General features: G+C 44.8%; 1 protein-coding gene across 1 annotated transcript; it reads left to right on the forward strand.

The window, feature by feature from the left end:
• Positions 1 to 4,708: 4,708 nt before the first annotated feature.
• On the forward strand, positions 4,709 to 5,085 carry LOC128069660 (60S ribosomal protein L31-like). Its single transcript, XM_052662778.1, has 2 exons — positions 4,709 to 4,869; positions 4,974 to 5,085. The coding sequence occupies exons 1-2, from the start codon at positions 4,709 to 4,711 to the stop codon at positions 5,083 to 5,085; spliced, it is 273 nt and encodes a 90-aa protein (XP_052518738.1).
• Positions 5,086 to 15,827: the final 10,742 nt, after the last annotated feature.

The raw sequence follows: 15,827 nt of genomic DNA on the forward strand, positions 1-15,827 counted from the left end.
CAAGAATCAAATTAGCCTCTGAATAGTATTTTCTGTTTGTGAAAGCCATCCTTGAGGATACAAAAGAACTTCACGCTGACAATAAGGAGTTAGTTGCCTCATAAGGGGTGTGACTGATGGTTTTTACACTTGGTCCCTGGGGGCTCTGAGGAACAGTCTTATACCCTCTTTTTTCACAGAATCACTTTCTGGAATGATGAATAAAATGTATGACTAAAAATGAGAAAATCAAGGGGGATAATGTAGGGAAAAGTATTCCCTCCAATTGAGGGAAAATGGAAGACATTAATATTTGGGGTTTTTTAAAATTTCTTTTGAGGGGAAAAATATTCAGGATAAGTTGTCAATACTCTCCTAAATCAATTTTTAAAAATATGGAGTAAGAAGATATTGTATAAAAGTGTCTAAAACAGTATTTCTTAAATTTTTATGTCCATACAAATCACTTGGGGATCTTGTGAAACTATCATTTCTTGGACTTCCCAGGTGGCCCACTGGTCAAGATTTCACCTTCCAATGCCGGGGATGCTGGTTTGAGTCCTGGTCTGGGAGCTAAGATCCCATATGTCTCGTGGCCAAAAAAAAACAAAACATAAAACAGAAACAGTATTGTAACAAATTCAATAAAGACTTTAAAAATGGTCCACATTAAAAAAAAAAAGAAAATACCAGTTCTGTTTTGGAAAGGGATGGCATGATACTTTATGGCAGCTCCACCCAGCTTGTGGGATCTTAGTTCCCCAAGCAGGGATGAAACTCGTGCCCCCTGCAGTGGAAGTGTGGAGTCTTAACCACTGGACAGCCAGGGAAGTCCCAAAATTGCTTGTTTTATGAAAAAAAAAAAAAGATATAAAATAAAAACAAAAAGCACCACAAATTCTGATGAAGTAGGCCTGAAGTGCGGCCTGAGATTCTGCATTTCTAGCCCCCAGGTGATTGGTGCCGCTACTGGTCACAGGACCACACTTGAAGTAGCAAGAAAATGAGAGGATCAGGCTTAACAATTCTGTTCTCTAAATGTTGCAGGAAGGTGGACCCCTTCCAGGGCCCGAAACTGGGCTGTTGTCTAACACTCGGAAATGAATTGTCCGAGGAGACACATGTGCTGACAAAGCAAGAGATTTTATTGGGAAAGGGCACCCAGGTGGAGAGCAGTAGGGTAAGGAAACCCAGGAGAACTGCTCTGCCACATGGCTCACAACGTCAGGTTTTATGGTGATGGGGTTAGTTTCTGGGTGGTCTTTGACCAATCATTCTAATTCAGAGTCTTTCCTGGTGGCACATGCATCGCTCAGCCAAGATGGATGCTAGCGAGAGGGATTCTGGGAAGTGGACGGACACACAGTGTCTCCTTTATCTTTCCCGAACTCTTCGGTTGGTGGTAGCTTATTAGTTCCATATTCCTTATCAGGATCTCCTGTCATAAAACAACTCATGCAAATGGTTACTATGGTACCTGGCCAGGGTGGGCAGTTTCAATCAGTGTGCTTCCCCTAACATAAAGACAAGAAATATCCTTAAATTTCATAAGCAGATACCAAAAAAAATCTGCCTTTGTAAGGGAGGGAAATGGAGTGATTAGGGTTGTAGCTGGTGGTCTTTGTTTCCTTTTTCATATAGGTGCCAATCAAGGCTGCCACCCTCATAGACGTGGGTATTAACAGCCAATATCAACCGTCGTATGTTGAACCAAGATTACAAGTAGCAACATTCTTAGATCTTTATGCTTCAACCAAGGTCTTTGAGTGTTCTGAAATAGAACAGAAGGCTTATGTCAGGAAGGAAAGCATAGGTTTTCTTTTCCTCCCACAGAACATCAAGGTCTTTGTATCTGTGAGTTTTCTCTTGATTGAGCCTGAAGAATATGGAAGAAATGGGTCTGTGTCAGAAAATTCATGGTCACTAAAATATTTAACAATCTTCTAGGCAAAAACCAGTAAGTAAAAATAAATGTTAGAAGAATCAGAAAATAGTCTTATAAAATGAGACTGATTTGGTGAAGTCTCAGGTGGCCAATGAGCTTGGGGTTTAGGATTGTGTTGATTTATGAATTTGTTTGGTAATATAGTGAACTGTAAGTCCAGAAAACATGGAATTTTTTTAAAAATCACAATGTCATTGGGTTCTTTGGTTGTTTAACTTCACTTGCATAAAATCACCTCAAAGTTTAGGTACAGCATTTGAAACAAAATTTTAAAAAACTAAACTAATAATTTTTTTGTTCTCTCAATAAACTCTGCTTTAAAATAGAATATACCAAACATGATAGTTTTAAAGACCAGTCCTAATTTTGTGACATTTTTACTTTTCTAAACTGAGAAAGAACTGTATGGCTGTCAAGGGCACTGAAGATAGGCAATGGAGAAATATTTTCAGTTTAATTTACAAAAAAATAATCCCAAACTTCATTATTGGGTTTTCTCCACTTATAATTAAAACATTTGTATTTTACATCATTAATAATGAGTAACTTTGGGAATAAATGTTTGTTTTGGTTAAAAAATGATACAAAGACAAAAATATTAATGAGAGGGTCCAGAAAAAATTCGAGAGGCAGGGATGGAAATAGAATAATTTATCTTGAGAATTATCAGTATAAATATTAGTAACGACTAACGCTGAACCTTTACTGTGTGCTGGATAGTCTACTAAATCCTCAACACCAGTGCTTCTCAAATTGTAACATGAATAAGAATCATTTGGTGCTCAGTCGCTCAGTCATTTCTAACTCTTCGAGACCCCATGTAGCCTGCCAGGCTCCCCTGTGCATGAGATTTCCTAAGCAAGAATACTGGAGTAGGTTTGTTACCGAGTCCAAGCTCGCTCTGCTTAGCACACAATAGGCCAATCAATCTGAGAGACAAGGTCTTGAGGCAAGGAAGAGACTTTAATCGGGGAGCCAACTGAGCAAGAAGATGGCAGGCTAGCACCTCAAAATTACCATCTTACTGGGGTCTGGATACCAGGTTCTTTTATAGATCAGAGAGAAAGAAGCAATGAGGAACTAAAGTCAAATGGTAGAATAGAGAGGGAGATGCAGTGGGGAAGTGAAGTGAAGGGTCTTCAGTATTGCAAAACATGTCCAAGGGAATGGCCAGCCTTCAGAAGGGGTGTGTTAATCTCTTCTATTCACAGGTGGGCAGGGACAAATTATCTCTACATGAGCAGAAAGAAGGCATTTTAGTTTACAGTCAAGTAGAGGGACAGGGTCCAGGCAAGCCATTGAGTATGATTATAATAACAAAAGCAAGTTAAAGAAACAGTTTCCAGCATGGAGTCAGAATTGGCTTCCTCCCTGCAACAGGTTGCCGTTTCCTACTCCAAGCAATCTTCCCGACCCTGGGATTGAACCCTCCTCTCTTGCTTGAAGGCAGATTCTTTACCACTGGGGCACCTGAGAAGCCCATAAGAATCATGTAGAATCATTTGGGGATCTTTAAAATGCAGATTTTATTTCAGTTGGTCTGGGGGTGGGAAACCTGAGATTTTGCATTTCTAAGCACCCAAGTAATGCAGAAACCACTGGTTAGGTCTGTGAACTAAACTTTGGTTAGCAAAATGTTAGTTGGATCCTGTCATTGAATTCTCATAACTCAGTGTACTATTAATGTCTCCATTTTGCAAATAGAGAAACTGAGTCCTAGGGAGATTAAGTGATTTGCCCAAATAGTGAGGTTGGCATTCTGACTCTAACTCTACATTTTAAAATTAGAATCATCTAGCCAGTAGTTCTCAGCTCTGGCTGTACATTCGCTCACTCACTCAGTGGCTCATCGTGTCCAACTCTTTGTGATCCCGTGGACTGCAGCATGCCAGGCTTCCCAGGCTTTATTAAAATAATAAAATATTAAAATAAAAGTTTTACATAAAATAAAATATTGTTTAAAAATTTGGCCCCATCGCATGTGGGGTCCTAGTTCTCCAAGCGGGGATAGAACCTGCACCCCTTACATTGGGCCAGCAGAGTCTTAACCACTGGACTGCCAGGGAAGTCCCCTAAAGAGCTTTAAAAATATTGGTGGCTCCACCATTTAAATCAGATTCTCTAAGGATGGTGCTAAGCGTCAGTATTTATTTCAATCTCCTCAGTGATTGTAATGGGCAGTCAAGTCTGAGTAGCTTTGATCTGAATCAACCCCCTTCTTTTAGAAATAAGGAAATTGAGCCTCCCTCCCCCCAAAACAGTCAGTGTTTGTAGCAAAGAAACCAAGACCCCCGATTCAGTCAATATCCTGAAAGGAAGCCACTGTAATACAGGCTGGGGTTGGGAGGGGGAGATGTTTATCTTTGTTGAAAAAAAAAAAACACCTTAATTTAAACTTTATTAAACTTTCAACTAACAAAAGCCTACAGGGTACTCACTCTAAGACACTAAAGATAATCTAAATTAAAGTAATTTACTTTATCTTGAGGAAAAAGTGTACTTGACTGTGTTTCCAGAGACAAAGCAGGATCAGAATAAGCCTCAAAAAGCCAAAAGAATGTAAGGGTTAGTGGAAATGCTGGGTCTTAGCATAATTCCTCTAGTGTCTACTGGAAGAAACTTTAACAAAGAAAAAAACAACAAACTGTACTTTGGTTGGGTAAAATTATGTGAATATCTCAAGAAATTTCACACCTATCCTCAGTGTGCATGAGATCACCAATTTTGAAGATTTCTAGGTTCACTAAGGAAAGATTACACTCTTTCCAACCCAGGCCTGGCAGAATGGCTCCCACAAAGAAGGGCAGCAAGAAGAAGGGCCCATCTGCCATCGACAAGGTGGTAAACAGAGAATACACTATCAATGTTCACAAGCACATCTATAGAGTGAGTTCAAGAAGCATGCCCCTTAGGCACTCAAACAAATCCAGAAATTTGTCATCAAGGTAATGGGAACCCCAGGTATACGCATTGACACCAGGCTCAGTAAAGCCATCTGGGTCAAAAGAATAAGGAATGTCCCATACCATATCCGTGTGCGGTTGTCCAGAAAACCTAAGGAAGATGAAGATTCACCAAACACGCTCTACACATTGGTTACCTATGTACCTGTTGCCACTTTCAAAAATCTACAGACAATTAATGTGGATGAGAACTACTGATTCTCCAATAAAGTTATAGACCCTCCAAAAAAAAAAAAAGGTTACACTATTCACGAAATGATTTATCCACTCATTCAACAAATATTTGTTAAGCACCTGCTATGTACCAGACACTAGATCCTGAAAATATAGCAGTGAACAGGATAAAGAGGTTACAATCTGAGAAGGGTCCTGCCCATTGTAATGCTCTAGCCCTTCACTTCAAGGGAAGGCACGTGACTTAGGCTTAACCAATCATAATACTCTATTCCCCTCACCATGTGATGGTCCAAGCTGGGCCAGTGAGAGTCTGTCCCTGAGATTATTGTACACAGAACCAGGAGGCAGCAGTTATATTTCTTCTCCGGGATTGCTGTCTGGGCTAACAGAAGCTAGACTGTCTACAACCCTGTCTCATGTAACTCAGCATGAAGAAGCCCTGTGAAAAGGGAGTGGATTGGGACCAATTGCTGAGACAGAGATCTGATGATATAACTTGAATTCCTGTATCCAGAATCCATTCCATGTCTGTCCTTCCCGGATGTGTGCACTGATAGATTCCCTTCCTTGCTTAACCCAGTTTGAGTCAAGTTTCTGTCACTTGCACCCAAAAGAGCTCTGACTCAGACTTACAGACTTCTTGAATGAACAAGCAAAAGGAACCTCTGAGTTCTAGTACAGGGGCTCTAAAGTGTGATTCCTATACCAGCAGCCTTGGCCTCACCTGGGAACTTGTGAGAGTCACCAACCCTGGAATCCTATCCTAAACTTGCTGAATCAGTAAGTCTGGAGAAAGGGCCCAGCCATCAGTTGTAACAAGCCCTCTGGATGATGTCAATCCACACTAAAGTTTGAGAAACTGTTTTAATATAGCCCTTCCCATGTATGTGGAACTAGAAACCCAGAAAGTTTGGTGACTTGCTAAAGTTCACGAAACTAGTTAGAAGGTGCTTTAGATCCTCTCAGTAATTTGGGGGCTGTGGGCTTTGAGAAAGGAGGGCCGCTTGGAGTTTTGAGGGAAGTAACACATGGATTGGCAAATAGAAGGGGAAAAAATATTTTGGGTCAAATAATACAGTATGGTTGGAAACACTTGCTGTGTGTTTCCACAGGAGTTTAGAGAATATTTTATTCATCTTGGCTCCCCAGCTGAGCCAACAACAATGTGTTAAAGCTCCATAGCCAGTGGCAGGAATCCAGGAGAGTCCTTTTTATGTGCCAGCAAAGAGGAATTTCTTAGAAAAGCTACAGAAATTACGCTACTATCACATTTCGCTTGGTGGAGTGAAGGAATAAAGAGGATGAAACAAAAAGCAGGGGATTTCAGTTATTCCTAACAGTCCCACCTCTCTACTTGGGAGAAAGGGATTTTATTGTTGTTCTTGCCAGGGCAAAAGTTCCCCGGAGGGAAACTGGGCACCTAACCTGGTGACTTGGAGAATAGCTTGCGTTTTTTGAACTTTTTTTTTCAGGTGGAAGGAGAGAGCAGCAGTGTTCCAGAGTGTCCCTGGAAACTCTATTTAGGAGCCTGCTTTCCGATGATTTGCCCAGCCTGCCCTGGGGACGTGGTCCATCCAGAGGCAAACCGAAGAGAAGAGAAGCCCTGGCACCAACATTTATGAAGCTTTCATTAGTTTGTCCTTCTCCTCCTCTTAAGTGTACAGATAGGAGGGAGCAGAGCAAAGGATCAAGGGAAGTTTCCAGCACTACTGGTTTTACAGAGTATAAGCTTTTAAGAGGCCATGTACACTTTTCCTTTAGTGTATCTACTCAGGTAAGGCCAATGCCCTCCAGGAAGTTACCTGATAGAAAAACAAAAGCATCCCCTTCTCTTATATGAATATATGATTCACACATTCATTCACTCATCAAATACTTATTAACTATCAACTAGGTCGCAGGGAAAGGTCTAGCTAGGCACTGGGGACATAGCAGTAACAAAAATAGTAAAAACAACAATAAAAACAACTTTGCCCTTATGGGATGTGGGGAGATAGATAGTAAACAAAACAAGCAAGTAACATAAGTTGGAAGGAGTGCTGTGGGCTAGTCTGAGGAGCCAGTGGGACCACTCACAACAGAAGTACATGGGCATCGGTCAGAACATACTGCAGTATGTAGCTATGAGGGAGTGAAGGCCTGAACCAGGGAAAAGAGGGTGTAGTGCCTGTGCGTTCAGAGTGGGGTTTAAGAACCAAGAGCAGCCTCTCAGGTCTCACTCCATACCTACTAAAACAGAATCTGCATTTTAAGATCTGTAAGTGAGGCACATTAAAGTTTGAGGAGCGTTGGTTTGGCAGACACCAGCTGATTGTCTACCTTCAACCCATTCCTCTCTTCTAGTCTTTTTCAGGCATTCATCCTTCCCCCAAGCAGCTCATATGACTCAGGGTACACTGATCCATCCCCAGCTGCAGAGTCAATCTGATGAGTCTATCCAGTGGTGCTCTTAAGTGTAGTTCTCAAGCTAACAATATCAGCATCATTTGGGAGCTTGTTAGAAGTGTACAGTCAGAAAAGGAAATTCTCAAGACCCCTGCCCTCTGCCTCCCCAAGACTACTGAATCAGAAACACAGGCGTTGGGAGCCGTGCAGTTTGTATTTTAATAAGCCTGTCTGCTGATTGTGATGCAGGCTTATGTCTAAGAACTACCTGTCCTCACTAGTCATGTTAATCACATTTTCCTTAATAGTTACCGGGTCCTGAATCCAGGCTTAAGCCAATCAGTGTCTGGCATTCTCCTGGCAGCTGAACTTGTCTAGTCATGTGACTGAAGTTGGCCCAAATCAGACTGAAGAGAAGGCTTTTGAAGCCATAGTTGAAGAAGTTTTTTTCCTTCCCTAACCTTACTTCCAGGACCCTGCTCCTTCCCTTATTCCTTTGGATACACAAGCGAGGTTGCCTTCTTTGCAGGTGATTGCCAGCATACAACCATGAGGGAAACTAGGCTGAGGACAGAACTGAAATGATAATAGTGAAAAGGAGCCAGAACCCTCGCACTGTGCCTATTCCCAGAAATAACAAATTTTCTTATGATTTAAGCCCGTTGGATTTGTGGTTTCTTGTACTTATAGCCAAAAATGTCATAACTACAAAGAAGTTATGAGACCAAGGAAGTATGGGGCCAGTGGGCATACCAAAAATATTCTAGGATGATGAAGGATGTATTTAGTTAACAGGCATTTTTTTCCACCAAGTTCTCAAACACTAGACCCAGCTAGAATGACTTACAACTCAGGAAAAGCAACTTAGGACAAATAAAATGGAACATGACTTCATGCAATGGGTTCCCAAGTGGTGAACTGACAAAAAAAAATACACAAATAATCTTTTTTAAAAGAGAGGGGGACTTAAGACATCTTAGGTGAAATGAAAAAAGTGGAGTAATACACAAGGTGAGCCTGGAATATATTGTGTTTCCAGAAAGTAAAAGAGTTCTCGAAAAAGAATGGGACACAGGAACCAACCTGAAAGAGTTCTCAATAACTGAAGCCAAGACACTTTGATAACAAAGTAAATAATGATAGCTTTGAATTATAAAGCAAAGACTAATAATTACCTGTGAGCTCATAGTGATATAAATAAGTAATTGAATAAAGAAATGGGAGAGAAGATACAACTCTTACCTATAGAAGAGTTCCAATGAATTAAGGTAGACGGAATGAATGAGAGAAATGAAAAACACAGTTAGAACACCACAGTTATCATTGTTGCAAGTGTGATCCTCTGCTAAAATGAATGGAAGAACGTTTGAGGAGAAGCAGAGTATTTGTTTACTCTCAAACGATCTTCCCCAAGGGAGACAATGAACGTATAAGACAAACAAGGGCGCCCTAGGGCTATATCTGTTCAGAGTTTTCCCCTGAAATATGCTCTGTGGTTTCAGAGACAGGTAAACTGAGAGATTCAGTTTAAAACTGCATGTCCAGGACTTCATGGGTTCCTCTAAGAAATAAGAAGGGCCATTGCTGTTCAGAAACCTTCAGTTAGGACTGAGCTGGGTGTGGCCTGGCTCAGAGTGTTGTCCCCTGTGTCCTACTGAAGAACTCAACGGGCTTGTCTTCCTCACGACTCCCCATCTCTACCCCAACCCCAAGGCCCTGGGATTGCTCCCTTCGGGAAAGGTGGCGGTGAGTTGCACAAGCTAATGCCAGTGGGCAGATCTACTGGGATGCATTTAGTTTTCTCTGGATTCTCTGGTTGGTTTTCTGTGTTGGCACGGGCCCATGCTCAGTCCCTCCCAAATTGGAGCACATTCTCTGAAAGGGCTGGATTCACCATCCACATCTTGGTGGAGGTCAAATTCTGGTTTCATTTTTCATTCAACTGCCATTTGTAACTTTCAATGAACAGAATGACACCATGTCCAACTGTCTTCCTTCAGTATTTAAATAAGAGAGAGTTTTTTTTTTTGCCTCCCATGAGAGTGTGTGATTTCCTTGTCTCTTGCATTGTGCAACAGGCTCACCACCATTACAACTAGAGCCATGTTCTGGAGAAAAAATTTTTCTGTATCACACAGTGACCTCACTCACATCAGCAGTGACTGGTTTCTCACCTAAATCCACCAAAGCCTGCACCACAGATGATGAGATCACATCACCAGAGACTTCTCTGGTCTGAAGGTGAGTGCCTGGAGGGCTGGGATCACCTCTTGCTCATCTTCATCTGCCCAGAGTCCAGCACATAGTAGGTGGGATAGTCATCAGTGCATGAAGTATGATGACCTACCTCCCCACTTCCTAGGTCCTTGTAGGGCTGCATTTCCCAGCTCTCTGTGCCTGGGCACCACTATGGGAATGGTGCCAGTTGGTGAGTTGGGAGGAGAAGTGCTGCAGATCACTTCTGGGCTGGAGCATTGAAATGCTTGTGGTCTAGAACTTTCTTTTCCTTCTAACTCAGCAACCTGCCTTGTTTGAGAAGGTGGTTACTCAGTCAGCCTGGATCCCTGAGTGACTGCAGGAAGTAGAGCTCCTTGTTCCAACCTATAATGACAATGTAGTGTAAGACATAAACCTTTGTTCCATTGTGCATGCTGTCTGCTAAGTCACCTCAGTCGTGTCCAGCTCTTTGAGATGCTATGGACCGTAGCCCACCAGGCTCCTCCATCCATGGGATTCTCTAGGCAAGAATACTGGAGTGGGTTGCCATGCCCCCCTCCAGGGGATCTTCTGGACCCAGGGATTGAACCTGGGTATCTTATGTCTTCTGCATTGGCAAGCAGGTTCTTTACCACTAGCGCCACCTGGGCCATAGAGACTTTGAGAATGCAGCATCCCTCAGCTGGTAAAGAATCTGCCTGCAACGCAGGAGACCTGGGTTTGATCCCTGGGTTGGGAAGGTCTCCTAGAGAAGGGAACTGCTACCCACTCCAGTATTCTGGCCTGGAGAATTCCATGGACTGTATAGTCCATGAGGTCGCAGAGTTGGACACGACTGAGCGACTTTAACTTAATCACATACTGCAGCATCACCTAGGCTATCCTCACCGATACTGTAGGCATTAAAAATAAAGCAAATGTTTGTTGTAGGAATGAATGACTTAAACCAGAAGGGACTTCTGAGCAGTGGTAGCTCCAGAATTTCTAGGGAAGTTCAGAACTTGGTAAGCTGATTACAATTTTGTGGGAAGCGGGAACCATGTTGACTAGGGGACTTTTATTTATGTAGTACACTCTTTTTGTTAGATGCCTTTTATTTGGAGTGTTGGAATGTTGGTGTAGATTGTGGAGGCCTAAAACACCCCACGCCAACTCTTCGCACTACCACTAGAGCTTGGATTGATCTTGTCACCCCCTATGTATATTTTATAAATGGGGAAACTGCAGCCTAAGTGACTGCCCCAGTTAGTTTGTGGCAAAACTGGTAGACCCCAAACCCTTCATTTCCTGATTGTCAGATAAACATTTCCTGATTGTCTATCTGATGCATTTGCCATCTCAACAGTCCACCTTTCATATTCAGACATTAAGATTACAGGAACTGGAGAATAACACTGCCTGATTCCATTCCTGGCTCTACCACATCGTAGCTGGGCATCTTAAGAGCAGCTGCTTAATCTCTGTGTGCCTCAGTTTCCTCAGGTGCAACCCACAGTGGGTTGGCATGAGGGTTTAGTAACAAAGTATAAAGTATGTAAAAACTGAGTAAGTATGTTCATCAGCCTAGTTCCTCTTCCCACTGTTGTGACTTGCACCCGTGTTCTCGTTGTGCTCATTGCCCCTGGAAAATAATGAATCTGTTTGAGGCCACTGTGTGGTATATCTTTAAACTATTTGGCCACAGGTAAAGTTGCATTTCAAGTTCTGAGGAAAGAGCTGGGCCCTGAGCATGGGCGAGCTGCCCTCCTCTGCCACCTCCCTTTGCTGCCTACTCAGGGCCCACCAGTGGGAGGGAGCAACAAGACGAGGACTTATGCCTTCCCCGCAAGGTCGCTGCCATGTTTCCTGAGCAACTGAGGTCTGGGAATCAAACTGTATCACTGGGGAATTCCCTGGCAGTCCAGTGGTTGAGACTTCACCTTCCAATACAGAGGGTGTGGGTTCTATCTCTGGTAGGGAGCTAGGATCCCACATGCCTTGAGGCCAAAAACCAAAAGAGAAATGGAATGTTTCCTGCCACATCGGTGAACAAAGGATGTTATAGTCATCAGCAATTACAGCCACCATGGAAGGTGAGCTGGTGAGCCCTGAGGGAACTCAGGAAGGAAAAGAATATCTGCCATCTAGCAGCCATCAAACTGCAGTCGCTCCCTAAGATGAGCCCTGAGGAAACTCAGGATGTGAAGAAAAAACAAAACAGGAAACTGGCCCCAGATAGCTGAGGTGCATATCAAAGGAATGATGTCATTGAGCCCAGACTCTTGAATCTTCCCATACATAGAAAAGCACTGAATTCCTTGACTTGGAATATCTGGTTTTCTTTAATTTACAAAAAACTTTTGATGTTCAGGTTATCTGGCCTTTGGTTGCCAAACTTCTATATAACCTGGCCCTTCACCTCACCTCCTTGGAGCTGTTCTCTCAGGGTTACTTGAGATGCTGCCTCCTGGGCTTAAGTCCTAAAAATTTCCGCTGAATAAAGTGTAACTCTCAACTTTTCGGTTGCATATATTTTTTCAGTCAACAAACACGAAACAGAAACAATATAGTAACAAATTCAATAAAGACTTTAAAAATGGTCCACATCACAAAAGAAAATTCTTTAAAAAAATGCTTAAAAAACAAAAACAAAAACAAAAAAGCTCTATCACTAGTTCAAAGACCCTGTGGGGCAGGAGCCAAAATTGCCCACTCTCCAGTTGCTGGGACATCAGCCCATGGGTTGTAGATGAAGATTTAACCACAAATCTGGGGCTCCCACAGCCTGTCTTCATGTCACCAGACAGTGCTAGCATGGGAAGCATGTGACCAGGGCCCTCTCTCCCAGAAAAGGCAGAGAGCCTCACGGCTGAGGGCTGGGACCCCTCTTCAACCCCAGCCTCTTTCCTCTTCTGTTGGTCTTGATGGCAGAGTTAAGTTGATCTGACAGTGTTTGTCAAGGAGAATGAAAGTTTGCCTGGAAGTGCATCAAAATAGGAATTTTAACTTTTAGACTAAGCAGTATCTCATTTGTGTATTTTAGATATATTTTCCTCAAAATGACTGTTTTTTTCAAGAGCTAGGTTGTTTAAAGGAAAAGCATACTTATTTTGGAGAAGGCAATTACAACCCACTCTAGGACTCTTGCCTGGAAAATCCCATGGACGGAGGAGCCTGGTAGGCTGCAGTCCATGGGGTCTCGAAGAGTTGGACACCACTGAGCGACTTCACTTTCACTTTTCACTTTCATGCATTGGAGAAGGAAATGGCAACCCACTCCAGTGTTCTTGCCTGGAGAATCCCAGGGACGGGGGAGCCTGGTGGGCTGCCATCTCTGGGGTCGCACAGAGTCAGACACGACTGAAGCGACTTAGCAGCAGCAGCAGCATACTGATTTTGGTATTGCTCTTTAGAATTTCAAGCAACTTTTACTATGAGCTCTACATATTTTAAGTTTTTATTGAAGTAAAACATACATAGAGAAAAGTATACATATCATAGGTGAACAGCACAATGAATTTTCACAACCTAAACAGATCCATGTAAGTGGCACCCAGATCGAGAAACATTGCCTGTACCCCATAAATCCTCCGTATCATCCTTGTAACTCCTTCCAGTCATCAACTCCCCAGTGACCACCATCCTGACTTCTAACCTCATATATTGTCTTTGCTTGTTGTATACTTTGTATAAACGGAACCACATAGTATGTATGCTTTTGTGTCTGGTTTCCTTTGCTCAGTATTGTTTCCGAGGTCTGGCTACGCTCAGTGTAGCAGTGGCTTGTGCGTTCTCTGTCTGGTATTCCATTTTGAGAGGATACCACTGCAATGTTTTCAATCTATTCTACTGCTGATGGGCATTTGGGTAGTTTCCAGTCTGAGGCTATTACAAATACATGGCTATGGACATTCTTGTTCCTATCCTCTGGTAGACATATGCACTAGCTTCTGTTGAGTATACACCTAGAAGAGGAATTGGGACATTGGGTAGTTGTGTGCTCATTTTTAATTGATTCTGCCAAATAGCAGTGTATGAGATTTCTGGTGGTTCTACACAATATGAAGTCTATATTCTCTAACATATGTTAAGTGTTAATGCAAATGTGAACAATTTAACCCTTTAGAATAGCATTCAATCTGTTTATTAAGAATACTATTTTCTTCCTAATCATAATTCTGCTTCCAACTTGTTATGTTACCTGGATGAGCTTCCTGTCACCCACTCCCCCTTAATCCAACCAGTCAAAAGTCTCTCTGAAAACACTTTCCATTCATTTATCCAGCTAGAATGTTATGAGTGTTAATGAATTTAGTGTTTGCAAAACAAAATCAATCCCTCCTGCAATGTGGAGTATATATCTCACGGGTGTTGTGTTTAATATGACAGTCAGGCACGAGTGTGCTCTGCAGATCTGCACTTTTAAAACATCCTCTCCAAAGCTCTGAATGCAATTCCGAATTTTGGTGGTAAAGAAAAATGGAATATTCGCCTGTAGGTTTTAGCAGAAGAGAATGCATGCATTTAAAGTGGTCAAATATCTTGCAAATATTGGAGTTAGTTGACTGCAAAGAGGAGGGCTGGAGAGGGTAGTGTGGGGGAGAGTGTAAAAGGACCCAGAGGGTGTTGAGTGCCTGCTCTCTACAACCAATCTTATTGTAGGACCGAACTAAGTTCCTCTAGGCCTATTTTATCATCCAGTAACCGGAGAAGGAAATGGCAACCCCCTCCAGTGTTCTTGCCTGGAGAAGCCCAGGGACGGGGGAGCCTGCTGGGCTGCCGTCTATGGGGTCGCACAGAGTCGGGCACGACTGAAGCGACTTAGCAGTAGCAGCAGCAGCAACACTGGTTAGGTGGTGTGTAAATCCTGTCCAGATCTACTTTTTTATTCTAGACTGTGCAGAGGTAGGAGATGCTGACAGAAAAGGTAGGGAGGACCAGGGACAACTCACTTAATATTCCACCCCATCCTCCCCCAGCAGCCATTGCGCTGGGGATCCCAGTTCCTAGGTATCTGGTGTATCAGGTAACCATGGGACTGAATTCATTCTCAGGACCTTTTCCTTTTACTGACTTCTCCAAATCCCCCTCCAAGAGGTCTGACCCCTGCATCAGAAATATTGTGGCAGAGGGGCGACCTGGGGTTTCCCACCCATCACACTGCACGGTGCTGAAAGTGGTGGGACAAGCATTGGAGTACCAGGGCGACCCCTAAAGGTGAGCGGCTGGGCGTGGAGTCTGGGGTCCCCGAGGAGCACGCCGAACCGGATGCGGGGCGTCGGAGGAGCAAGCGGTCCAGGAAGTCCGGAAGCGTCGCGGGGGCCTCCGCAGGGTGGGGTGGGCCGCCCCCCCGCCCCGCCCCGCCCCCATCTGAGCTCCACGCCGGGCTTCGGCCGCCGGGCGGTTCACTCACACCCTTCTTCCTCCGCGCCCCGCCCGCTCCCCACCTCCGCGCCTAGCCTCGTCGCCGCCGAACGCCGGACGCGCCACGCCGCGTTAGGCAGCTGAAGAGCGGGCGGGCGAGCCGTCCGCAGCGGCGGGGGCGGTACCCAGCCCGCGGGCGGGAGTAGGAGGGACGCGGCCCGAGGGAAGGGGAAAAAGGAGGGCTGGAGAGCGCCAGCGGCGAGGCCGTCGGCGAGGACCGGCAGGTAAGCGCGCCGCGCCGGGATGGGTCTGTCCCCGCGGGTTCCTGCGACCCGGCCGGGGAACTGGCGACGTGCGCGGGCGGCTGGGGCGTAGCGCCGGGACGTAGAGTGCGACGGGACGGCGGGACGAACGCTCCCTCCGCGCGACGAGGCTCGGCGGAGCTGGGGCCCGGGGCCGCCCTGAAAGGCGGAGGCCGAGGGCCGAGCTCCGGGGGCCGGCACCCCGACAGTGAGAGAGCGCGCGCCGCGAGGAAGGGGCTCCGGCGACGCGTTCTGTGCGGGAGAGGGGTGTGTGTGTCCTGAAGCTTAAAACGGACTCCAGCTCTCCCCCACCCCCCTCCGCGAAAAGGAGCCACGAGCCGTGTTTGCACGCGGTCTTCGAGAGCCGACTGGCGGGGACTCAGTTTGCCGCGCCGCTCAGTGGGTGCGGCGGAGCCCGAGGAGCGCGGACGCGCCCCGGGCCTCGGACGGCTGGGCGCTGCCGCGTCGGACTGGACTCAGAGCAGGTGGCTACGGGCGCGGCGCGATGGAACGGCA

The sequence above is a fragment of the Budorcas taxicolor genome, chromosome X, assembly GCF_023091745.1.
Source record: "Budorcas taxicolor isolate Tak-1 chromosome X, Takin1.1, whole genome shotgun sequence".
Taxonomy (NCBI): Eukaryota; Metazoa; Chordata; class Mammalia; order Artiodactyla; family Bovidae; genus Budorcas; species Budorcas taxicolor.